This window comes from Rhinoraja longicauda, chromosome 1 (assembly GCF_053455715.1).
Source record: "Rhinoraja longicauda isolate Sanriku21f chromosome 1, sRhiLon1.1, whole genome shotgun sequence".
NCBI classification, from domain to species: Eukaryota; Metazoa; Chordata; class Chondrichthyes; order Rajiformes; family Arhynchobatidae; genus Rhinoraja; species Rhinoraja longicauda.
In genome coordinates this window covers 85643655-85670015 of record NC_135953.1, presented here as the reverse complement: position 1 = coordinate 85670015, position 26361 = coordinate 85643655, and the positions used below count along the sequence as shown (strand labels likewise).

At 42.4% G+C, this 26361-nt stretch overlaps 1 protein-coding gene across 2 annotated transcripts in view; it reads right to left on the bottom strand.

Annotated features, from left to right (window-relative positions):
• The window catches only part of ccni (cyclin I), a 33784-nt gene extending 9080 nt beyond the window's left edge, over window positions 1-24704 (bottom strand). Inside the window, exons 1-6 of one of the 2 annotated variants that reach the window (XM_078401628.1) lie at window positions 24141-24704; window positions 11427-11583; window positions 7170-7304; window positions 3187-3261; window positions 2547-2687; window positions 1889-2035 (exon numbers count right to left, since the gene is read on the bottom strand). In XM_078401628.1, coding sequence (XP_078257754.1) covers window positions 1889-2035; window positions 2547-2687; window positions 3187-3261; window positions 7170-7304; window positions 11427-11540 — 612 coding nt within the window. In that variant the 5' untranslated portion in view covers window positions 11541-11583; window positions 24141-24704. The remainder of the gene's footprint in view (window positions 1-1888; window positions 2036-2546; window positions 2688-3186; window positions 3262-7169; window positions 7305-11426; window positions 11584-24140) is intronic. The other variant, XM_078401635.1, reaches the window with a different exon arrangement.
• Between the last annotated feature and the right edge of the window lie 1657 nt (window positions 24705-26361).

Sequence of the window (26361 nt, the reverse complement as noted above, 5' to 3'; positions counted from 1 at the left end):
TCAAGGGGTGGGATATATTAGGCAGCAAGTGAACAGTCAGTTCTTGAGGTTGATGTGTTGGACCAAATTGATATGGCCAGGCGACTGGGTCAGAGCATCTCTGAAATGGCAAGGCTTGTGGGGTGCTCCCAGTCAGCTGTGCTGAGTACCTACCGACAGTGGTCCAAGGAGGGACAAACCACAAACCGGCAACAGGGTGTTGGGCGCCCAAGACTCATCGATGCGCGAGGGCAACGAAGGTTATCCCGTCTGGTCCGAAAGACAGAAGGTCTACTGTGGCACAAGTCACTGGGCAATGTTCTGTTGGATAACCTTGGGTCCGGCCATTCATGTAGACGTCAATTTGACACGTGTCACCTACCTAAACATCATTGCAGACCAGGTACTGGTCATGGCAATGGTATTCCCTGATGGCAATGGCCTCTCTCAGCAGGATAATGCGCCCTGCCACACTGCACACATTGTTCGGGAATGGTTTGAGGAACATGATAATGTGTTCACGGTGTGTCCCTGGCCTCCAAATTCTCCAGATCTCAATCAGATTGAGCATCTGTGGGATGTGCTGCATCAACAAGTTCGATCCACGGCGGGCGGCTCCACCTCGCAACTTACAGGACTTGAAGGACCTGCTGCAAATGTTTTAGTGCCAGATACCACAGGACACCTTCAGGGGTCTTGTAGAGTCCATGCCTTGGCAGGTCGGTGCTGTTTTGGCAGCACACAGAGGACCAACAGCATTTTAGGCAGGTGGTCATAATGTTTTGGCTCATCAGTCTATGTCTTCCATGTATTATTAAATATAGATTGTGAATGTCCAAGGTTGCAGTGCAGTCTGGGTAAGCCAGTATGACAGACCGTCTATCAGAACACTATCATTTATCCTTGTTTCTTGTCCTTTAACCAATCAACTATCAATTATAATACCCCAGCCTCAACCCCACGACTCCCATTGTATGCAACAACATTTCTTGTGGTACTGGCTTTTAAAAATATACCTAAACTACTTTCAACAATTTAGCCACATTTCCCAAAATAAAAACAGAAAATACTGAGCAAGTCAGGCCAATTCTATGGGAAGACAAACAGTTAATGCTTCGTCCTGCATTTCTAGCATTTTTTAAATATTTTATATTTCCAGTACCTGCATTTTTTAATTTTTAATCTCATCTTTCCTGTTAGGCATTGCTGCAAAACACTTAGTTTTTATCAACTACGATTTTCACTTCATAAAAATCATATTTATGTCAGAGCCATACACCACAGAAATAGGCCCTTAGAACCAACCCATCCATGCCGATGGCAATGCCCCATCTAATGCAAGCTAGTCCCATTGCAAGCGTTTGTCCGTTATTCATCTAAACCATAATCCATGTACTTGTCTCAGTGTCTTTTCAATGCTGTTATAGTACCTGCCTCAACTACCTCGTCTGACAGCTTGTTTCTCATGATTCTCCAAGTTGTCCCTTAGGTTCCTATTAATTCAAGTCCCTTTCACCTGAAACCTATGACCTCTGATTCTTAATTCCCCTATGGTCCTAATCAAATAGTTTTGTGGTTCTCTGCTGTCTTCTCCCTTCCTTAAATGTGTTACATTAGTCACTTTCTAGTCTAGGGAGACTATTCCAAACTCTAAAGGTTTCTGAACATAGCCACTAATACATTCATCATCTCTAAAATCATCTCTCTCAAAACCTTCAAATGGGGGTCAGGGCCAAGTGCTTTGTCTGTTTTACTAGCACTTTCTCTTGTGATAATTACTTTTGCAGACACTGGACAATTATTTCTTCTGTTTCTACAACATAACAGATTAAAAGTATTATTTTACTATCAATGACCAAAGCAACAGATGGAGTTGACACCAGGACTGTGACCGGTACTTATTGACAACCTGCTCACTTATGCCCAGTTTGAGATTGCCAGGATCACATTGTAATCCTGATCCAATACGAGCAAAAATCCAAATTCCTGGAGAGAAGCCAACAGTAAATGACTCGCCATCAATACGGCATCTGATCAAGTGTTTAATCAAGGGAGCCTGTAAAATTGAAGACAAGTGGAATCAAAAAGAAATGCTCTTGACTGCATGGAGTTAGACTTAGCACAACATAATAATAGCTAAGGACCCCAACCATCTCCAGCCCAGGATATCACAGCTGCAGCTTCTCAGGGAAGTGCCATCTTCAGCTACTCCATTAATGTCCTTCCCCTCAACAAGTGCAAAATGGGGATTGTTTGCTGTGGGTTACATTGTTCCTTCCCTGCTGCGGTGGAACTTGGAACTTCCTTTAGCATTACATTCAGACCAGCTGCAGCAGTGATTTATCACCACTTTCTCGAGAGCAATTAGTGAGGTCCAATAAACGCTGCCTTCCCAGTGATACACACATCAGCTAAAAATTAGAATGGTGACCTTATGAATAAGCCTAGCGCTAATCAACCACAAAATATTGTAAGAAAACTCACAATGCTTTAGCTATGTGAGTTTTGAGTATATATTCTAATGCCGTTTGCTAAAACCGCAAGAAATTCTAAGAAAATGTATTTACAATGTGAAGGAAATCCAAAGGTGTTGCTGTATGCAGATCCCAGTTCAGTTTATCCAGTATAATCCTTTCCATTCGCAGAATATCTGCAGACGAACAACCACAGTTGCTATTCTTTACCATATCCTTCAAAGATGGAATGATCTGTAAAGGAGAAATATATGATATACCCCAAATAAATATTTGCATCATCCCACTCCTTAGATGTATCTGTAATCCACTTTACTATTCTATTAGAGCATTTAACACATTCTTATACATCTGAGCCACTTCTTAAGAAATGTAAATTCCACGTGTCTATCGAAAAGCCCAAATATTTTAATGAATCATCTTACATTTAAATAGGTTATAGTCACCGGGACAGAAATCAAAAATAAAACCGCAAATATCTAATAAACTGGTTTTCATGTTGCAGTTTACTTACATGACCCATCAGATACATGGTAACTACTAGAGTAATCCCATTGGTCCCATTTGCTTTCTCAGGATCAAATCTGGTTCCCAGAGCTAAGGCAACTACTGTGCACCTCAGAGATTTAATGATTTGGTTAAGCAGTGTCAGGCTTTGATGGGAAGATTCCTTTTTAAAAGTTCTCAAAAGGAACATCATTTTTTCTACTCCTATAAAAAGTAATTTACCTACCTCGTCTTCTTCATTAGTTTTAGCTGCCAAGAAGAAACAACTGATGGCTATGCACCGCAGATATTTTGGACGGGCCTAAAAATAAGATAGTGTAAAGTTAATTATTCAAAGTAGTAAATTAAGAAACATATTTAAGTAGTTTAATTCCAAGCAATCTACCATAGTGTGCCATTTGTTTATTTCTCTCATAATGATCAAAGTTGAAAATTGTTTCGCCTGGCTTCATTTATGGTTAGTTTAGTTCAAATGAGTCGGTGGATGACAATCAGCAGACTCACTAGGCCCAAGGGTCTATTTCTGTTATATATGACAAAAAATGCGAACTACTGCGGTTAGTGACCAAGAATTTGGATACTTACTACAGTGCAATTTGAGAAAAATAATATGTCACGTCAAATAATTTAAAACTCCTTTACAGTTGGAAAGTGGAAGATGATTGCGTACTTTGTTTTTTAATAGTTGGGGCACATCAGCCTGCACACAGATTTGACAGTCTGTCTTGGTTCAATATCAAGGAGGTCCAGAATAATTGGAGACCAGATTTTGCTGAACAGATGTAACACACAAACAAGGATACATACATGGACACCTACTCACACTCAAGCTATTTTTATAAATTAGAACTATTCACAGAAATGTAACTGTAGTCCAACCAAGACTTAATACATTAACTGTGCTTTTCAATTCTTTCCCTTTAAAAACAAAACCTAGTGATTGGTTTGTACTTTCCCCGAAAATAATGAGCATCATTTTTATTAATGCACACATCTTTTGCTTTTCGTGCACTGAAATCCCAGTTCCCTTTTATCCATTTACACAATTATCTAAGCAGAAAACATTTTCATTTTCCCAACTGTGAAAGTCAGTAACTCTCCCTTTGGTTATCTGAAATTAGGTATGATTTGGGGAATAGGAGGCCAATTATGTAAATTGTTAACTTCAGCATAATCCTCATAGAACATACCACTCACATTGTGCCAATCTGAGTTGCCATTCCTTTAAACATACTATTTACTGCTCAGCTTTTCAGTTTCCAGATTTTATGTCGGTTATCCATTTATTTATCTATTTATATATACACTGTTTTGTCCTAAAAATTGTAGAACTCCACCATTCATTACCCTCCAGTCACTGAAATTCCGGGCAAAAATTACATTCTGCAATTTTCAATTCAACTTGTTTTCCTTGTTTTTTTATTTTCTTAATCAATCACCAATGTAGATTTTTGTGAAACATATTACGAACATCCAAGACATCTAACACCCTACCTTTAACATCACTCCTATTCACCTTCAAAAATCAATTAAATTGGTCAGGCATAACCTTCCCATAACAAATCCTTCTTGACTATTCACATATCTTCATTCTCTTCAGCCAGACCTTTACACATTTTCTCCTTCCAGTCTCAGATTGTTATTTTGATCGTAAATTTAAAAAAAGCCACTCTTTATCTCCCGTAGGGAATCTGCCTTTTCCTTTCAAGAGTACCAAATCACTGAATCTTCTCATTTTAGTAACAATCAGCCTTGCACCAATTTAGAACTTTTACTGCTGTCCATTTTTGTCCTTTCACCAAACTGCACTCAATCAATACTCTGTTGCCCAATACACTGTCCCACTGCCACCATTTCCACTTGCTCAGGTTAATACTCAAAGCCATGGGGAGAGATCTTAGAGTCTTACAGACATACATCAGGTAAATGGGCCCTTTGGATCACCAAGTCCTTGCCAATCATCAAGCACCTATTTACACAAATCCAATTTTATTCTTTGCGCATTCCCATCAACTCCCTTGATACTTTACCACTCACATAAAATAGCGGACAATTTAGAACAACCACCTAACCAACCCATGAGTTTTTGAGATGTGGGTGGAAATCTATGAGGATCCAGAGAGAGAGATGTGAAATCCCCATACAGACAGCATCGAAGACCAGAGGCAAACCTGTGAGGGAGAAGCATTATTTACTGTGCCACCCATGTTTCGTACCATGTCATCTCTGTTGGCTTTGTTACATACCAAACCTGAATATCTTGCTTCTTCTACATTCCTTACTGTGGTGCACCCCTGACTAAAATCAAGTTGGTTTAACTCTGCAACTATTCTCCCTGGTATTTTTGAACCCAAGTACATTGCCAATATATTTGGCCATGGTAAATTGTCCCTAGAATACAGGCAAGTGGACTTATGTTGCGAGGAAAATATGGAAGAAAACATGGATTTAACTTGTTGCAATGGCCACTAGGATGATATAACCACAAAAACTATATATCAGATATATGAATCTATTCCAAATCTGAAATTGGATAGGGTCTGGATAGAGTTTTAAGATTATATTTCAACTGAGTTCTGAGTTCAGTGCAGCCTTTGGCATTACTTAATGTCAGTCTCGGTGCTGAAAATATCAGAATTGTCACCAGTAAACAAGGTCACAGATTTAATCCTTCTATGTTAAAAGTGAATGAAAAAGTGAATAAAAATTAAATCTAAAATACCACAAAATGACTTTAATATTCTTTGTGACACTATATTCATAGGTTCCAAGTTACTACTTGCAAGACTGTCAAATAAACTTGATCAAAAGGGTATCAAAATTTAAGCTATTTCAAAACTACAATGCAAGATCAAACAAAAAGCAATTAAAATGAACAATAACTTTATTACTTATACAGAAAAGGTCAAAAGCATCCAAATGACAGCTTGGAAAACTTCTTTCACCCGTGTACAGGGTTGGTGCAATTTTGGGATTACTGTTTTTTTAAATCTATTTTTTTGCAATAACAGACAGAAGGAATGACATGTTTATTGCACATTATTTTATGGCTTAAAGTTGATTGATGCTACAAGTCAAAAAAATTCAATGCAAGAATGAACGGGAAAATATTAGCCATATCCATTATGGATGACAACTGGAAAACAATGAAAGGGGCCCTGTCAAAAAAACTGTCTTCCTTCAGAAACAAAATCCACTTATACGTAAATTTGATTAAGGCTACAAATAATAAAAAGGTGAAACTGATCAGTTTTATTTGGATAGTTATTAACAGTAATATAACTCCTATATTTTTGACATTTTTCAGGCCAGGGAAGCCCTGTCAATACACAGACTTTAGCCGTAAGGTTCAAGACATCCCAAAATGAGTTTTATTAAATATTAATTTATTTCAGATTTTTTTTTAATCCTTCCTCAAATTCTGTGAATATTACTTAACACTGACGTGGTGGGGACAGATACGCCCTTTGCCTGGCTGGCATGGCCCAAGCCTGACAACACAACACAACAGTCATCGTTGCTATGTGCTTAGTTTAGTTTAGTGATACAGTGCAGAAACGGGCTCTTCGGCCCACCAAGTCAGCACCAACCAGTGATCCCCACACATTAACACAAGCCTACACACTAGGGACAATTTACACTGGAACCAAGTATACAAAACCAAGCCAATTAACCTACAAACCCATACGTCTTTGGAGTGTGGGAAGAAACTGAAGATCTCGGAGAAAACCCACGCAGGACACGGGGAGAACGTACAAACTCCGTACAGACAACACCCATAGTCGGGATCGAAACCCAGGTTTCCAGTGCTGCAAGGCAGCAACTCTACTGCTGTGCCACTGTGCTGCCCCTGATGGCCAAAAAAGTAGGCATATCTTAATGTCTGACAAGGATAACCAAGCTCAATGAATGAGATTGATTAGGTACACCAAGTACAGCCAGGACAACCCAAGATTCTGCTCAGGGGGTCGAGTTCACAAGGAGCCAGGTTCCACATTCCACCATACCGGAATCTAGGTTAGCCAGGAAATGCCATTTCCTCCTGGAAAGGTGTGTCTGTCAGAGCTCAGAAGACTTAATGCTATTGCAGAGTAATGCAGCACAAGGCTAGCACTGGATCACTCAGAGATACCAATCAATGCTTTAATTAGCATTGCATGTGTTGACAAAATTAAACGACAAATCCAAGATTTAACACCAGTTCTTTACCTTTACTAGAGCCAAAAACCTGTCCAAAATAGTGATGGCAAGAGAAAGGGTTTCTGGATAAAAGTAAAATATGCTGTTCAGTTCAGCCAGCCATTGAATCACCTCATCCCGCTGTGCTGGAGAGACATCTGTGTCCTGCAGAGGTAAAAGAAACTGGATTTTAAAAGGCTTTCAACAAGCTCACGCCTCACGTTTTTATTTTACCTTAACTAAATTCCTCAAACATTTTTTCAAATAAAACAAGTATGAGTAACAATGGATCTTGTCAGAAAAATTTCCCCAAGTATCTACCAACACAAGCAGGTTTATTTTTTCCTTTTAATTGCTGGTGAAAGGAGGAAAGATTAATCAAGATTAATTCCCACCCGGCTCTTTCCTGTAACTACCCCACCTTGGTGGACACCCATTTCTCTCACTATTCTTCCCTCTTTCTTCCTCACCCTCCCTATGAAATCTTCCACTTATATCATTCCCTCTGCCTTTATATTTCACACTACTTCCTCTATTAGACACCTTTGTATCTCCTTTTCATCTCTAGCCTTTGTCCATCCATCTGCCAAAGACCCCCCCCCCACCTATATCCACCTATCACTTGTTGGACTGTGGGTGACTGAATTTCATCCAATTTGGATAACAAATAAAGCTATCTTGAATCTCTTGCTTGTCCCACCTCTTTTCCAGATTCCCCCCCCCCCCCCCCCCCACTACAATCAATCTGGGGCCCACACCCAAAACATCACCTATCATCCCCCCCCCCCCCCCCAGATGCTGCGACCCGCTGAGTTACTCCAGCACTTGGTGTTTCGCACAAGATTAACTGACTAACAAAATAGTGCTAGACGCAAAGAGACTAACAAAAGGTATAAACACAGAATAATAATCTGAAATTACCAAGGGAATGTGGAAGGAATGTTGGAATTCCCAAAAGAAAAGCCAGAAATGCTAATTATCTAGAATGCTGAAAGACTAACGTGTCAGAGTGGAAGACAAAGACTTGATCCTAAAATCAATGTTGAGTTTAACTGAAACTGTGTGGGAAACTGAAAATAGAGATCAGAGTGGGTGAATTAAAATGACAGATGTGGGGAAGCTCAGTATCACATTGGTAGACGAGGTGTTCTGTAAATTAGCCAGCATATGTCTCACCAACAGACAGGAACCCACAGTGAGCTGCAAATGCATTATCATAAAATGAAACCATTATAAATCAGTGTTACATGAAAAGAATTAGGGACCAAAGGCAGTGGAAATGGAGGAGGTAAAAGAACAGATGTATCTCTTGTAGCTGCACGAGGAGACCCAAGAGGTAGAATGGGTGTTGGTGGAGATGGAAGGATACATCAATAAGACCAATGCTGATGGGAAGAAGCTTCTTGCAGTGGAACTGAAGACATTATAAACTGCAGATCGATTTATTCACAAAATGCTGGAGTAACTCAGCAGGTCAGGCAGCATCTCGGGAGAGAAGGAATGGGTGACGTTTCGGGTCGAGACCCTTCTTCAGACTGATGTCAGGGGGGCGGGACAAAGGAAGGATATAGGTGGAGACAGGAAGATAGAGGGAGATCTGGGAAGGAGGAGGGGAAGGGAGGGCCAGAGGAACTATCTAAAGTTGGAGAAGTCGACGTTCATACCACCGGGCTGCAAACTGCCCAGGCGAAATATGAGGTGCTGCTCCCCCAATTTCCGGCGGGCCTCACTATGGCACTGGAGGAGGCCCATGACAGAAAGGTCAGACTGGGAATGGGAGGGGGAGTTAAAGTGCTCGGCCACCGGGAGATCAGTTTTGTTAATGCGGACCGAGCGCAGGTGTTCAGCGAAGCGATCGCCGAGCCTGCGCTTGGTTTCGCCGATGTAAATAAGTTGACATCTAGAGCAGCGGATGCAATAGATGAGGTTGGAGGAGGTACAGGTGAACATTTGTCTCACCTGGAAAGACTGTTTGGGTCCTTGGGTGGAGTTGATGGGGGAGGTAAAGGGACAGGTGTTGCATCTCGTGCGGTTGCAGGGGAAAGTGCCCGGGGTTGGGGTGGTTTGGGTAGGAAGGGACGAGTGGACTAGGGAGTTACGGAGGGAACGGTCTCTGCGGAATGCAGAGAGGGGAGGGGATGGGAAGATATGGCCAGTGGTGGGGTCCCGTTGTAGGTGACGGAAATGTTGGTGGATGATATGTTGGATCCGCTGGCTGGTGGGGTGGAAGGTGAGAACGAGGGGGATTCTGTCCTTGTTGTGAGTGGGGGGAGGGGGAGCAAGAGCGGAGGTTGATTCGTTAAGCATGATGGTCTAGAAAGGGACAAAAAGAACTACTTTGTGGTTGTGGAAGAACTGTCAGAAGTGCAGGAAATGGGACAGAAAAAGCCTAGGATTTGTCAACCGTAGTGGAGTGGAAAAATTGAACCATTGAAAGTAATGACATAAAAGAGGGCATTGTGAGAACAGATACATCAAATAAATTAACAATGTAATAAAGTCCATGCCAGAAACAGGGCAGAAGGAAGCACAGTCAAAGCTGTGGGAGTCAGCATTTCTGGCACATCCAAGCAGTGAAAAACAAAAACACTGCAGAAGATGAAAATAAAAGTGCAAATAAAAAATGCTGGAAATATTTAGGTCAGGTCAGGCCACACCAAAGGAGAAATGCCTCATCATCTGCCACCCTCCCTTTTCTTTGCAACTTAAAACTTGTTGATTTCTCTTTTTTTTGCCAGTTTTGATGAAGGATCATCAAACTGAAACATTAACCACTTTGCTCCCTGGACATAGCCTTATTTGCCAAATATTTCCAGCATTTTCTGATTTTATTCCTTCTTCATTATTTAATCAACTTCAGATAAATATTCTGCATTTACACCGCCAATACTAGTTTTACACTAATACTCCTTTCGTCATTTAATCTCAGCCTTCCACCCTATCAATGATTTAGCTTTTTGTTTGTACTTCTCCTCCTCTTTATCTTATAACTAATATCATCTCTACGTCGAGTTTCTCACTCAACAAATGTTGTATTTTCTATTTCCAACATTAGAAATCAAATTTCTAGATTAGTACGGGTGTCCGAGGTTATGGGGAGAAGGCAGGAGAATGGGGTTAGGAGGGAGAGATAGATCAGCCATGATTAAATGGCGGAGTAGACTTCACGGACTGAATGGCCTAATTCTACTCCTATCACTTAAATTCAAATTGTCATTCAAATTTTTATTAACTACAATTGCATGGTTTAATATGCTATATCATTACGTGGAAGGTCGTGTTTTAAAAAAAATACCAAGTACCTAATCTAAAAGAAAGCAATAAAATGTCAGGTAATATTTCTCATTTCATCAATTTAGTTCTAATAAATTAATTAACAAAAGCAGCTTATAAACAAAATCCAGAAAGTTTACAAGTGGTAATGAGAACAAAGTACTGTGAAAGCATCTTGAGCAGAGCCTATTAACCAAACTCTATTGTCATCTTGACCATGTAATCTTTCACAGCTAATTAGAATGGTGGAAAAGTCCTTTACACTGTTATACAAGAAAATCTATGTACACAGAGCAAAGAAATAGATGTACACACACAACATTAATTTAATAAAGATATGCAGAAAATGCTGTAGATACATACTACTGCAGATGCTGGAAATTTTGATTAAAAATGACAGTCAATGGATATAACAACTGAATACCGCATTTTCCATTTTTCTTTCAAATTTCTAATATCTATTAGTTTGTTCTTCAACACTAACCTCATTTTCCCTCAAAAATATTCTTACTACTGTTGCAACAAAACGTCTTGGACCTAGTTTTTTGATGTAATTGATGAAGCAACTTAAAACTTTTGCGTCTATAACTCAGATCTTATTTAATGTGCAATTGATTGATATTTTTGACACACAGAACACAGCCTTCATCAGATCATTGATGCTGGCCAGTTTGAATTGATCTTAGATTAAGTACAATATTACCCATTTATCAATTTAGGTTGGGAATAATGAAAAACCAGATATTTTCAATATACAATAAACTCACCCACAAACTGAGTGTGAAATATTGTACAACTTTTCAGAGAATATTAATTAGACTGAACACATGCAGCTTTCTTAGGATATGAAACAAATATTTTCTATCCTCCAAGTCTTGCATAGAAAGACAAGTAAATTATACTAATGAAGCAGAATTAATTACGTAGAGATGAACTTCTTACACCTCTGAATAAATATTTTGAATCATCTTATAGTTTGTGGCATCACACAATTAGATGTAATAAAATAATTACCTGATTGGTTAGATATTTTGGCACGTACACTTTCCACGTCCGTTCTTCCCTAGAAACTGCCTTCTCCAAAAAGATGGACAGCTTCTGGCTCTCCAAGGGTCCTGAAAACTTCATGACACTCCTTGGATATGCCAACCTCCCAAATGTACACAGCTACCTATAAATTATAATTAATCATATCAATACAACAATTCTGCTGAAAGACTCAGTCAGCCAAGCTACACTGGGTAAACCCATTTTAAAAACATTATGGCTTTAGTCATTCTCATTTATAACCATATTCTGTTGCTTAAATACACAAACTCATAAGACTATTCTGCATTCCAGGATTTGGTACTTATAATTAGCTGGAAAACTGGTTTTCAATTAAAGACACCTAGTTTAAAAATAGTATTCATAAGCAATTTAAAAACTAATGGGATAGAATGACAAAATTACTCAAGATATTCCTGAGGAGTGCAGCTGTTCAAGATTCATGAAGTTGGGACTTGTGCGCACCAATACAAATGTTACAATCTTCCTGACAGGTGTTTGTCACCCTGTGCTTCCAAGGGAGTCCAGTAAGAGGGTCAAAAATATTAAGAAAATTCAGATAAGGATCCCATTCCTAACTGTCCCAATGATTGCTGCCAGAAAACACTAATGCGAACAGAAGGAAAGCAAGGAAAAATAATAAAGTGGTGCTAGCCAGCAACATTAAACAGAGCACACAAGTTCATCCTGGTTCATATGAAAAATATTCACTTAGACATGGTACACATTATAGTTAGTAGGAAAGAACTGCAGATGCTGGTTTAAGTCAAAGGTAGACACAAAATGCTGGAGTAACTCAGCAGGACAGGCAGCATCTCTGGAGAGAAGGAATGGGTGACGTTTCGGGTCAAGACCCTTATTCAGACACAATATAGTTTTGATATAAAGCCTAGCATCCCTTACCCAAAAACCACAAGAGAAGAGCCTAGTGCAGAACAGCTAAAAAATGAAAAGCAACACAAACTGACATGTGTACCACCATACAGCTGGAACTTTACTTGTTACGTTAAACTTAATTCAAATGCATTGGGATTTGTTTTGTATGCTATCCATGCAAATCCAGGTTTTAAGGTCAGGTATTGTCACATGTACCAATTAAGGTATAATGAAATGCTATCCATGGAAATCATATCATAAGTGCAAAAGAGAAAATAAATAAATAAACAGAATAGTGTTATAGCTACACAGAAACTACAGATTTTAAAAGTCCAAAAAGGGGAAAATGGCAGATATTCTGGAATGGCATTAGTTGTCCTTTTCATATCAGTCATCTTAAAATCGGCCACTGTACAAATTCTTTATAAAAATTATCAGTAGAAGTGGAAACTTTTTCCAGCATCTTAGTCGGAGCAAATGTTTGAATCTCTGAAATAAAGCCCAGAAACCCCCTCCTACCATAAAAAAAAACATTGTTGCCTCACACAGCATGCAGACTCAAAAAAGGACACAAGCTGTACAAAAACACGATTCCATTGTTCAAGACCCAATAGTTTTGACGAAGACTGCACCAAGGAAATTATTTGCATCTCTAAACCATTAAGTTTTTGTGCATAGATTACAAATGTACATTTAAAACATATTTAGCAAATTGTATAAATGTAATTTTTGTAAAGTGTTCCAATGCTATAAGAGATACTAATTTGTCAATTCTAAAATATCAAAATTCTGCAATCAATTTACAATTTTTCATTGCACCCACGAGCACATTTTCATACAAGCACAAGCAGGATTAAAAAATAGGCATGGGAACTTTAAATAAATCATTTATTCAAGTTATAGCTACATTCACAAGGAACAAAGAAAATAAGTTCCTTCAATAAAAACATATAATGATTACATTCAATAAAAATGCCAATACTTTTGAAGTAAGTTTAATATAACCAATAAGTTCTGTTAGTTAAGAATATCCAAAAATACCCGGCAGATAGGAAAAAAACACATTTCCATGACATTAATATATTTGAACAAAAGTACTGTGTTGTTTGCAGCCGTAATTTCTATTTACAATGAAGTGAATGGACAATCACAGATAAAATAATGCCCTTTGGAAGCAATATATCAGCCCAAATCTTTACCTCCTGATGTTATTAAATCTCCAGCATATGAAATGCAAAGTGGGAAAAAGCCTTGACATCCACAAAAATAAACTTTCAAATGCAGAACTCTTCTCAGCTTTGTTTCATAGCTAGTTGGTCTATCCTCCTTTATCAACACTGACAATGATAGATTAAATGTAGCCTTATGCTGGGAATCTGGCTGTATTCCAGGATTTGTATGATCTGCAGTTTTGCATCAGGTGTATGGACTCTGAGCTGGGAAGATTGAATTCCGACAGGTCTGTTGCTAAGTAATCCATCTAACATCTCCAGAATTACAACTATCTGCCATTTAAATAATCTAGCCCTTTTCCAAAGACATTCTACAACAGAAAGTGAATAGCGATATCCTGAATGTAGAATCTTACAAGTTTGCACAACTTTTTACTTCTTTCCACTTTAAATTTCTACATCAAAGATATAATGGAAACTACACATGTACAACCTTCTTCCAGTGGAAGTGTCGTAGTGCCATGACAGGCATCACAAAGCAATTAACAGGATGATGCTGGCAGTTTTTATAACATGAAAACACAAGTTTACAATAAAATTCAGGGCAGAATACTCTCAAATGAATTTCTGCAAGAATCTTGATAGGCAACGTTATGTTGTAGCAGCTCCAGCTGACAGATTTCCTACCACTTCTCTCAGAAAACGCTCACTTCATGCTAATAAAAAGATTTTTTTTTTCCACCAGTAGCTGGTCACAGAAAAAGAAAAATATTGCATTTATAAAGCATCCTTAACGATGACATTCCAAAATGTGTCACAAGCTATCTCGAAGAGTGTCGTGCTGGGATATAGACAAAGTTTGCCACTAGTTTTACAGGTAAATAAAAACATTTTTATACTGCCCTGCCTTCACTAACATTGGTGAGAAGATGATATATCAGAATTAGAAACAAAGCACAACAAGAGAGCATTTGCCTCATCGTATCCATGCTGGCAAAAAACATTTTTAGGTCAATCATACTCCCAAGTTAAGCCATTGCCTTGTAGATCATTGTTCAAATGTCATCTACGTACTCTTTGAACGTGGGAAGACACCTTCACTCTCTTCAGGCAATGAATAGCAAATTCCTTTCCCACTACCAAGTGATTCCCCCACCCCTCGAGTGATTTTTTCCCCCCCTCCCCTCTAATGCTTCTAATAATTACTTTGTCCAAATCCCCTGGTCACTGACCTGATAAGTGAAATGGATCATTCCTGTTCACTCTGCCTAGATGTCTTTTTTTTTTTACACACATCTTAAAGCTCCCATCTGTTAATTTTGTTCCAAAAAAAAGGCTAGCCAATCTCTCAACTATAATCCTTCAGCCCTTACAACATCAAAATTGGGGTTTTTTCAATCTCGCCGGTGATATCACACCATTTATTTAGCAAAGTGAATACAACATACATAAGAGTTAGTTGTGGACTTACGAGTGATTCACCCAGTTCTATCAAGACCTTATGCAATAAAAAGGAACTGCAGATGCCAGTTTACACTAAAGATAGACACAAAATGCTGAAGTATCTCAGCAGGTCAGGCAGCATCTCTGGAGAAAATGGATAGAAACATAGAAACATAGAAAATAGGTGCAGGAGTAGGCCATTCGGCCCTTCGAGCCATTCAATATGATCATGGCTGATAATCCAGCTCAGTAACCTGTACCTGCCTTCTCTCCATACCCCCTGATCCCTTTAGCAAAAAGGGCCACATCTAACTCCCTCTTAAATATAGCCAATGAACTGGCCTCAACTACCTTCTGTGGCAGAGAATTCCACAGACTCACCACTCTCTGTGTGAAGAAATGTTTTCTCATCTCGATCCTAAAAGACTTCCCCCTTATCCTTAAGCTGTGACCCCTGGTTCTGGACTCCCCCAACATCGGGAACAATCTTCCCGCATCTAGCCTCTCCAACCCCTTAAGAATTTTATATGTTTCTATAAGATCCCCCCTCAGTCTTCTAAATTCCAGCGAGTACAAGCCTAGTCTATCCAATCTTTCTTCATATGAAAGTCCCGCCATCCCAGGGATCAATCTAGTGAACCTTCTCTGTACTCCCTCTAAGGCAAGAACGTCTTTCCTCAGATTAGGAGACCAAAACTGCACACAATACTCCAGGTGCGGTCTCACCAAGGCCCTGTACAACTGCGGTAGAACCTCCCTGCTCCTAAACTCAAATCCTCTTGCTATGAATGCCAACATACCATTCGCTTTCTTCACTGCCTGCTGCACCTGCACGCTTGCTTTCAATGACTGGTGCACCATGACACCCAGGTCACATTGCATCTCCCCTTCTCCTAATCGTTCACCATTCAGGTAATACTCTGCTTTCCTGTTCTTGCCGCCAAAGTGGATAACCTCACATTTATCCACATTATATTGCATAGGCGGTGTTTTAGGTCGGGACCCTTCTTATCTATCTCGCACGACCTTGTTTTTTTAATATTCCATGCTTCAGTCAAGAGACAAGAATCCCATACATTTTCTTGACCAGTCATCCAATTTTTTAACCGTTATCCTGCACTTTAAGCACCATCCATTTATCTTGTATTCCCTCACTTTACTTGGTTTTGCCGTACGCATGACCTGAATTCCATTTTGCTTTTATATACCTGTCTAACGTCTAGACCATTGATATGTTTAGTGATACAGCATGGAAAGCAGTGCAGACATTTATTCTACTTGCCAATGTTGCTGTCAAAACTCTTTATATTGCCCCCATAATTAATTTAAAATCAGGTACATAAACCACAACAAACAAGGCACTTGGTACTATGCGAGGACAATCAAAATATGAACTGTATTCCTGTCACTGTTACTCTCCAATCCTGTTGACCATTTGCTTTCTTCCACTGAGCCAATTTGTAATCCAATTTGCAATTTTCTTTTAATTCTCAGTCTTTTATTTTCTTGATCACATAGGATTAGCAAATGCCTTACTATAATCCATGTATCTTAAATCAAATACTCTATCCTCTGACTTCCTTGTTACCTCCTCGAAAAATTCAATTATCTTGAACAGAAATTACCTTTCCTTGACAAATCCATACCGTGTCCTTGATTTATGTGCCTATCAAAAGGCTGCTTTGTCTTCTGAGATTTTCCACAACTTGTCCAGCAACATTTTCTCCACAAAAGAAATGCAAAACATTTGCAAAACATGATTACGAAGCAATTATTAGTTCAATGTTTGAAATTAACAATTTTGCACAAGGAACCTTACATTTAGTTCACTTGAAATAGGTGAAAGCCACAAAGTGTTGGATTGGATTTGCTACTACTATTGCCCACATCTTGAAATTATATATAGATTTTTTTTGAGCAGAGAATAAATGTATTAGAATGCTGAGTTAATTTTGAATGAATGATATTATGACATTATGAATGATAAAATGTCAGTGTCCTATGAAATAAGATATTATTTTGCTTGAACAGTGCATTTCAATCAGAGGCAGCATCCCGAGGAACCCGAAGCCGGACTTGGTACACTGTGAACCAACAAAAGGGATAAACCTAGTTGTCCTTATTGATAGACGTAAGCCCTACATGGTCCTCTTGTAGATAAAGTGCAGTTATCATACCGAAGACACTTTCCTTCCTGGCAGATGATGCTTCCATTCTCACAGGACTCCACAAAATATAAGCCAGTCTTCTGCAAATTCCATTCACTCCAGGAGACATCAAGAATCATCTGAGACCATGGGGTGTAGCAAAATTATGGGACCAGACAATATCCCAGCTGCACCACTAAAGACTTGCTCTCCAAACCGAATTGCACCTCTCGCCACGCTGTTCCACTGCACTCTCAACATAAGCAGCTACCTGATAACTTGAAGATCGACACAAAAAACTGGAGTATCTCAGCGGGACAGGCAGCATCTCTGGAGAGAAGGAATGCTGCCTGTCCCGCTGAGTTACTCCAGCTTTTTGTGTCTATCTTCGGTTTAAACCAGCATCTGCAGTTCCTTGCTACACATACCTGAAAACGTGAAAGAGTGCCCAGGTACGCACCAATTACAGAATAGAAGACAAACTAAATTAGGCTACCTACTGCCAATCATTACCAAAGTACTGGCAGGTGTGTAGACAGTTCTATCAAGGGACATATTCTCACCAATGCTTTACCACAACCGCTCCAGTCTTCATCAAAGGGGACAGAGTGGAGAGAGTGTCCAGCTTCAGGTTTCTGGGCACACACATTTCAGAGGACCTCACATGATCCACTAACACCGCTGGTCAAGAAAGCACAGCAACCGCTGTTTTTCCTGAGAACACTGCAAAAGGCTGGTCTGCCCCAACAATTGCCGATGACCTTCAGCTACCGCTGCACCACAGAGAACATACTAACATACGGCATCTCTGTGTGGTATCTCAGATGCACGGCAGCAGATAGGAGAGCTCGTCAGCGGGTCATCTGCAGAGCGCAGAGGATCATTGGGATACAGCTACCAGCCCTGGAGGACATCTACAACGCACGCTGCCTCAGGAAAGCCACCAGCATCTACAAGGACTCCATACATCCATGCCACCGTATGAACTACTTCCATCTGGCAGACGTTACAAGGCCTACGCCCGCACCTCCAGACTAAGAAACAGCTTTATTCCTAAAGCTATAGCTGCTCTGAATCGGACCTGCTGAGTGCCCCCCATGATCTGTCTCTGCTCCCTTGGAAATCTGGCACAACTGACCCTGCATGAACCTTTTTTGCACTTTACCTTGTTTCTTTTTTTCCCCTTTTTGTTGTTTTTGTTTTCAATAGACAATAGGTGCAGGAGTAGGCCATTCAGCCCTTCGAGCCAGCACCGCCATTCAATGCGATCATGGCTGATCACTCTCAATCAGTACCCCGTTCCTGCCTTCTCCCCATACCCCCTCACTCCGCTATCCTTAAGAGCTCCATCCAGCTCTCTCTTGAAAGCATCCAACGAACTGGCCTCCACTGCCTTCTGAGGCAGAGAATTCCACACCTTCACCACTCTCTGACTGAAAAAGTTCTTCCTCATCTCCGTTCTAAATGGCCTACCCCTTATTCTTAAACTGTGGCCCCTTGTTCTGGACTCCCCCAACATTGGGAACATGTTTCCTGCCTCTAATGTGTCCAATCCCCTAATTATCTTATATGTTTCAATAAGATCCCCCCTCATCCTTCTAAATTCCAGTGTATACAAGCCTAATTGCTCCAGCCTTTCAACATACGACAGTCACGCCATTCCGGGAATTAACCTAGTGAACCTACGCTGCACGCCCTCAATAGCAAGAATATCCTTCCTCAAATTTGGAGACCAAAACTGCACACAGTACTCCAGGTGCGGTCTCACCAGGGCCCGGTACAACTGTAGAAGGACCTCTTTGCTCCTATACTCAACTCCTCTTGTTATGAAGGCCAACATTCCATTGGCTTTCTTCACTGCCTGCTGTACCTGCATGCTTCCTTTCAGTGACTGATGCACTAGGACACCCAGATCTCGTTGAACATCCTCTCTTCCTAACTTGACACCATTCAGATAATAATCTGCCTTTCTATTCTTACTTCCAAAGTGAATAACCTCACACTTATCTACATTAAACTGCATCTGCCATGTATCCGCCCACTCACACAACCTGTCCAAGTCACCCTGCAGCCTTATTGCATCTTCCTCACAATTCACACTACCCCCCAGCTTAGTATCATCTGCAAATTTCGCCGTGTTTTATTTATTTTATAGCATCGATATGGAAGTGGCATTCTTAATCTTGTTGTACTTGTACAATGACAATAAAGACGCTTGGCCGTGGGGCCTTCCATCGCCCGGTGCGGCTCGGCCGCGGGACCTAACATCGCCCGGCGCGGCTCGGCCGCGGGACTTAGCTGCGCACGGCTCGGCCGCGGGGCCTTCCATCGCCCGGCTCGGCCGCGAGACATTTCAGCGCCCGGTGCGACTCGGCCGCGGGGACTTCCATCCCCTTGCGGGGACTGTGTGGGTCGGTCGGGGACGAGCTGTCTGTCCGTGGGCGTGGGGAAGAGAGTGGAAGTTTTGTTGCCTCCATCACAGTGAGGGGGTGTTTGGAGTCACTGTGATGGACGTTTGTGTTGGGGTCATGTGTCTTGTGTTTTTTTTTGTGTGACTGCTATGTAATTTCGTTCGGTACCTTGGTACCGAATGACAAATAAAGCTCTGTTGACTGTTGACTGTTGAAGATATTGTTCGTTTCTTCCTCGACCGTAGAACCAGCCAATCCCCATCTACTAACACTCTCCTCCGCCTAGCAGAACTGGTTCTTACCCTTAACAACTTCTCCTTTGACTCCTCCCACTTCCTCCAAACCAGAGGCGTAGCTATGGGCACTCGCATGGGCCCTAGCTACGCCTGCCTCTTTGTCGGGTACGTCGAACAATCCCTGTTCCGGGCGTACACCATCCCCGAACTCTACCTCCGCTACATCGACGACTGCATTGGTGCCACCTCTTGTACCCATGCAAAACTCACTGACTTCGTACACTTCACTTCCGATTTCCATCCTGCCTTAAATATACCTGGACTATCTCCGACATCTCCCTCCCGTTTCTGGACCTCACCATCTCCATCACAGGAGACAGACTAGTGACTGACATCACTAACCCCACTGACTCGCACAGCTATCTGGACTACACTTCTTCCCACCCGGTCTCCTGCAAAAAGTCTATGCCCTACTCCCAATTCCTCCGTCTACGCCGCATCTGCGCCCGGGATGAGGTGTTTCACACTAGGGCGTCAGAGATGTCCTCATTCTTCAGGAAACGGGGCTTCCCCTCTTCCATTATAGATGAGGCTCTCACTAGGGTCTCTTCTACATCCCGCAGCTCCGCTCTTGCTCCCCCTCCCCCCACTCGTAACAAGGACAGAATCCCCCTCGTTCTCACCTTCCACCCCACCAGCCAGCGTATCCAACAAATCATCCGCCAACATTTCCGTCACCTACAACGGGACCCCACCACAGGCCATATCTTCCCATCCCCTCCCCTTTCTGCGTTCCGCAGAGACCATTCCCTCCATAACTCCCTGGTCCACTCGTCCCTTCCTACCTAAACCACCCCATTCCCGGGCACTTTCCCCTGCAACCGCACGAGATGCAACACCTGTCCCTTTACCTCCCCCCTCAACTCCATCTAAACAGTCTTTCCAGGTGAGACAGAGGTTCACATGCACCTCTTCCAACCTCATCTATTGCATCCGCTGCTCCAGATGTCAACTTATTTACATCGGCGAAACCAAACGCAGGCTCGGCGATCGCTTCGCTCAACACCTGCGCTCAGTCCGCGTTAACCAATCTGATCTCCCGTGGCCGAGCACTTTAACTCTCCCTCCCATTCCCAGTCTGACCTTTATGTCATGGGCCTCCTCCAGTGCCATAGTGAGGCCCACTGGAAATTGGAGGAACAGCACCTCATATTTCATCTGGGCAGCTTGCAGCCCAGTGGTATGAACATCGACTTCTCCAACTTTAGATAGTTCCTCTGTCCCTCTCTTCTCCTCCCCCTTCCCAGTTCTCTCTCTATCTTCCTGTCTCCACCTATATCCTTCCTTTGTCCCGCCCCCCTGACATCAGTCTGAAGAAGGGTCTCGACCCGAAACGTCGCCCATTCCTTCTCTCCCGAGATGCTGCCTGACCTGCTGAGTTACTCCAGCATTTTGTGAATAAATACCTTCGATTTGTACCAGCATCTGCAGTTATTTTTTTATAAAGATATATTGTATTGATTCCAGACCTCACCACAGACTAGGTCCAAACATGGGTCAGAGCCAAAATCCAGATGCGAGTGCAACAGCCCTTGATATCATGGTAGCACTTGACCCACTGGAGCATTAAGGATCTCAAGTAAAGCTAAATTTCACCTCTTTCCCTCGTTATCTCCTCCCCCACAGCCAACAATGGGCTCTTTCGCCAAGGCTGTAAGGCAGCAACTCTACCGCTGCGCCACTGTGCCGCCCTACTTCACTGATATATTTACCAAATAGGGAAAAAAACGACTGGAGAAGTTCAAAGGGTGAGAAAAAGAGGAAATTGAAGGAGGAGGCTCTTGCCGAGCATAAAGCTATGAACAGAATATCTTAGCTCAATGCTTAAAATTTCATATAACTTTATCTATGAACCTACAGAAAATCAAGAAATGCACATTTAAATGTGGAGATGCCAGCCCAGATCATTTAATTTTGCTATCAGAAAGTTTTTTAAAAAATAATTGGGTGCCATAAATAGGGTTCGACCTGACCTCGGATGCTGTCTATGTGGAGTTGGCATGTTCTCCCAGTGATCACGTGGATTTCTTCCGGATGCTCCAGTTTCCTCCCACATCCAGATGTCATGCTGAGGCTCTATAAGGAGCTGGTCAGGTCGCATTTGGAGTACTTTGAGCACATTTGGGCCCCATATCTGAGGAAGGATGTGCTGGCTCTGGAGAGGGTCCAGAGGAGGTTTACAGGAATTATTCCAGGAATGAATGGGTTAGCATATAATGAGTGTTTCACAGCACTGGGCCTCTACTCGCTGGACTTTAGAAGGTTGATGGGGGGGTCCTCATTGAAACTTAAGAATAATGAAAGGCATAGAGTGGATATGGAAAGGATGTTTCCACTGGTTGGAGAGTCTAGGACCAGAGGTCATAGCCTCAGAATAAAAGGACGTTCTTTTAGAAAGGAGGCGAGGAGGAACTTCTTTGGTCAGAGGGTGGTTAACCTATGGGACTCATTGCCACAGAAGGCTGTGGAGGCCAAATCAGTGAATATCTTTAAGGCAGATAGGCAAATTCATGATTAGAACGGGTGTCAAGGGTTGGGAGAAGGCAGGAAAATGGGATTAGGAGGCAGAGATCAGCCATGATTGAATGGCGGAGTGGACTCGATGGGCCAAATGACCTAATTCTACTCCTATAACTTGTGAATTAGTCCCGAACACATGCATGTCTGCCAGGTAATTGTCCGTAAAATTGCCCCTTATGTGCAGTGAGCAGATTAGAAAGTGGGATAATATTATACTGCTTTGTATGGGTGATTGATGGTCACCATGGACCTACTAGGCTGAAAGTCATGTTTCCATGCTGTACCTTTAAACTAAATCAAACGAACGTTCTTTATTCTCTTTACTGAAGTAATTCCAATTGAACAGAATAGAAACTATCGTAAACTAAAATGTTTGTATATACAGCTGCAAAGTATTCAATACTGCTTTGAACAGAACTGAAGTGCTCAACTCCAGCTCCTAAAATCTTATTACCAAAGGTGTTGAAGGCTTTATGAATCATAGGACAACTGATCGCACTGCCTTCATTCTTGAATAATCTTCTAGTTCAATACTCTGCAATAATCAATTTTAAAGGGATCATTTGGCACAGAGATGCAAGAAATCCCTTTGACAAACTTGTGACTCAATTTCCATTTATGGTTTTATTTTTAAAACAGACCCACTGGACAGTTAACAGTGTTCCCAATGTTCAACAAAAATAACTGCAATAACTATGTCTGCAAATCTTACGAATCTTCGTGTTTTTTTTTATTTAAAGGAACAGTTCTCATACTCTGCCTTATAGGAAACCACTTGCAATAACACGGTTATTCTTAAAAAAATCCATTAAAAAACAATCAGTAGTCTGCAACTGCCGTTTAACTAAACAGAATATCTAACCAGATTTTTGATGCAGCAAGATCCACAAAATAACCATGGCATAAATTATCATACAATGAATTTAAAAAAATCTGTATGTCATATTCACTGATGTGTATCGTTAATAAAAATGAAAATAACAAACAGGAAATCAAAACATAAGGGCAAGAACAAGGAAAAGGGAATAAAAAATAAGAAAGATGAGTAAATAGAATTTAACAATTAACAAGTCTACAAAGATCAGGACATTTGAAAAATATTTAAACTTATTTTACTGTATACAGCTTTTAATAGAAATATCAGTATTGTGTACAGCCCCTGCTATGTGTATGAATGCTGGCTATTCCTATCTACTGGATAAAATATTATCTGTAAATTACAAGTAGGTGCCAGTTTAATCCAAGTCTCCTTACACCAACCTAGTTCTAATTCATTCCCCATTACAGCCTATACAATTTCTCGAAATTCATTTCCCCAATTCCTATTTCATCTCAAGGCCCATATATCTTCTTCACTCCTTGTCCCCCATGACCAACCCACAAAATCACCGTTTCCCTCCATGTTGTAGCCACTTTTTCACCTCCCCACCATCACCCTCTCCCCCACTGGGCTCCCCCCTTCACCTCCACTCATCCTTCCCCTTTCCCTTCTCCCTCACCCGTCCACCCTTGTTCCCCCACTCCATTTCTCGACTTCTTCCCATCCCTCTCGCTCCCCCTTCCACCCCTCCCTTGTTCTCCCATCTCCTTTCTCTCCCCCCCCCTTCCTTTCCCCTCTCCCCCTCCACCCACTCCTCCCCTTTTCCTCCCACCCCCCTTCAAACCCACCCCTCGACCCCCCAACCATCCCCCCTCTCCTCTTGAACCCACTCCATCCCTTCCCTCTCTTCAGCCCCCCCCCCTCTCTCCCTTCCCACCCCACCACCCACTGTCTTCCTCCCCCTCCCCCTCCCTCCGATCGCGGCGATCCTCTCACCTCCCCCGCGAAGCTGCGCTCTTGACCGTCGGCCTGGATCCCCCGGTCCATTAACCCGCTGACAGCCGCTCGCCTCACTGCTCCATGCCGGCGGCCGGGCGGCCGGGCGGTCAGTGTGCTGGAGGAGCGGAGGCCTGGCGGCCGTGGCTGGGAGAGGGGGGGGGAGCAGGGCCGCTCGGCGCCGGGCCTGGCCTGGCCTGGCCGGGTGGGAGTGTGTGGGGCAGCCGCTGGGCCCAGTGTCGCTGCTCCGCCCGCCCTCTACCGGCGCACGGATTCCGCTTCACAGCGCAGCGCCGCCGCCACCACCACCACCGCCGCCGCCGCCGCCGCCGCTGGACATCGCCCTCGCCCAGCTGCCTCTCCGCCTCTCCAACCCGCGGCCCAGCACAAGCACCTGCAGCCGTGGGGAGGGGGGGGGGAGGAGCAGGAGGCAGATGTGATGTCCGCCGCACTCGTTTGTGGAGGCGGAGGGTGGTGCGGGCGGGCGTTGTGTGGTTGACGGTCCCAGGAAGCCCCGCGGTGCTTGTAAACAAGGTCCAGAGCAGAGAGGCTGCTGCTGCTGCTGGAGGAGGAGGGAGGAGGGAGGAGGGAGGAGGAGGAGGAGGGAGGAGGAGGAGGGGGAGGAGGAGGAGGGAGGAGGGGGAGGAGGGGGAGGAGGAGGGGGAGGAGGAGGAGGAGGAGGGAGGAGGAGGAGGGAGGAGGAGGAGGGAGGAGGAGGAGGAGGAAGGAAGGGACAAGGAGGAAGGAAGGGACAAGGACAAGGTGTCTGCATCTGCTGGGCAAAGGGAAAACTTTTCTTTTTTTTTAATCAAAAAATACTTTATTCAAGTAATAAATATCGTTTACAAAACATATTTTTTAACAAACCCCCATCCGACATTTCCAGAGGTTATACATTCGATACAGGCATTCACTTCCAAATTTACAGACATTTACTTACATTTACAGACATTAACCCAGTATCCCTTATTTGGAGGGGCGTCTCCACCACACCCTGCCCCTGGGCAGAGGGAAAACATCCCGATGATCATCAAACTACCGCACGCGATACATTTGAAATGTTCCAAATCCTGGTATTGAAAGACACCAGGGTTCGCAGCATCGGTGGAGAGAGAGGAACTGAATGAAAGGCCCCGATACGAAACGTTGCCTGTCCATTTCCTCTACATACACTGCCTGACTCGCTGAGTTGCTCCAGAACTTCGTATTTTTGCAAAATGAAACAGTATTTTCAGACCAGAATCAATCCGTGTCCGAAGACGTTGAGTAACAAGGCCGTGCAAGTGAACAAAATAAAAAGAAACACGCGAACAGAAAGTGAAAGACAAAAGTCTTGTGAGAGGGAAAAGTAGATCTCGATCAAAAAAAATTTTTTAGGAAATATTTATCTTTAATATCTTGCTTCTTAATGATTACTGTGCAGAAGGCCATTTTTGCCTATCAAATCCATTCAAACTCCATGCACAACAAACCATCTGTCCCATTCACCCACTCCTTACTTCCCTGTCGCCCTGCAACATTTACCCTGTTCTTACCTACTCAACAACTTAATTTTCATTTGTGACTTGCCTACACTTAGGGGGAACTTAGAGTAGCCAATTAATCTTTGGGATGTGATAGGAAACATTGAGAGCACCCAGAAGAAACATAAGCAGCCAAAGGGAGAAAATGCAACAATACCTTGATTGTAGTGTTTGCAGATGATACAAAGCTGGGTAGCAGTGTGAACTGCGAGGAGGATGTTATGAGGCTGCAGGGTGACTTGGGTGAGTGGGCAAATGCATGGCAGACGCAGTATAATGTGGACAAATGTGAGGTTATCCACTTTGGTGGCAAGAACAGGAAGGCAGATTAGGAAAAGGGGAGATGCAACGAGACCTGGTCCTGGGTGTGCTTGTACATCAGTCACTGAAAGTAAGCATGCAGGTACAGTAGGCAGTGAGGGGCTGAGGGGTGACTATTAAAGTTTAGAAAATTATGAAAAGTATAGATAGGGAGATAATCGGAATCTTTGAGGATGAAAATGTCAAATTCTAAAAGACATACCTACAAGGTCAAGGAGAGAAAGTTTAAAGGAAATGTGTAGGGCAAATCTTTTACACAGATAGTGGTAGGTTCTTGGACCACACTGCCAGGGGTGGCAATGGAAGCAGATACAATAGACGTGTTTAGGAAACTTTTAGATGTATGAATATGCCAGGAATAGAGGGATTTGGCACAT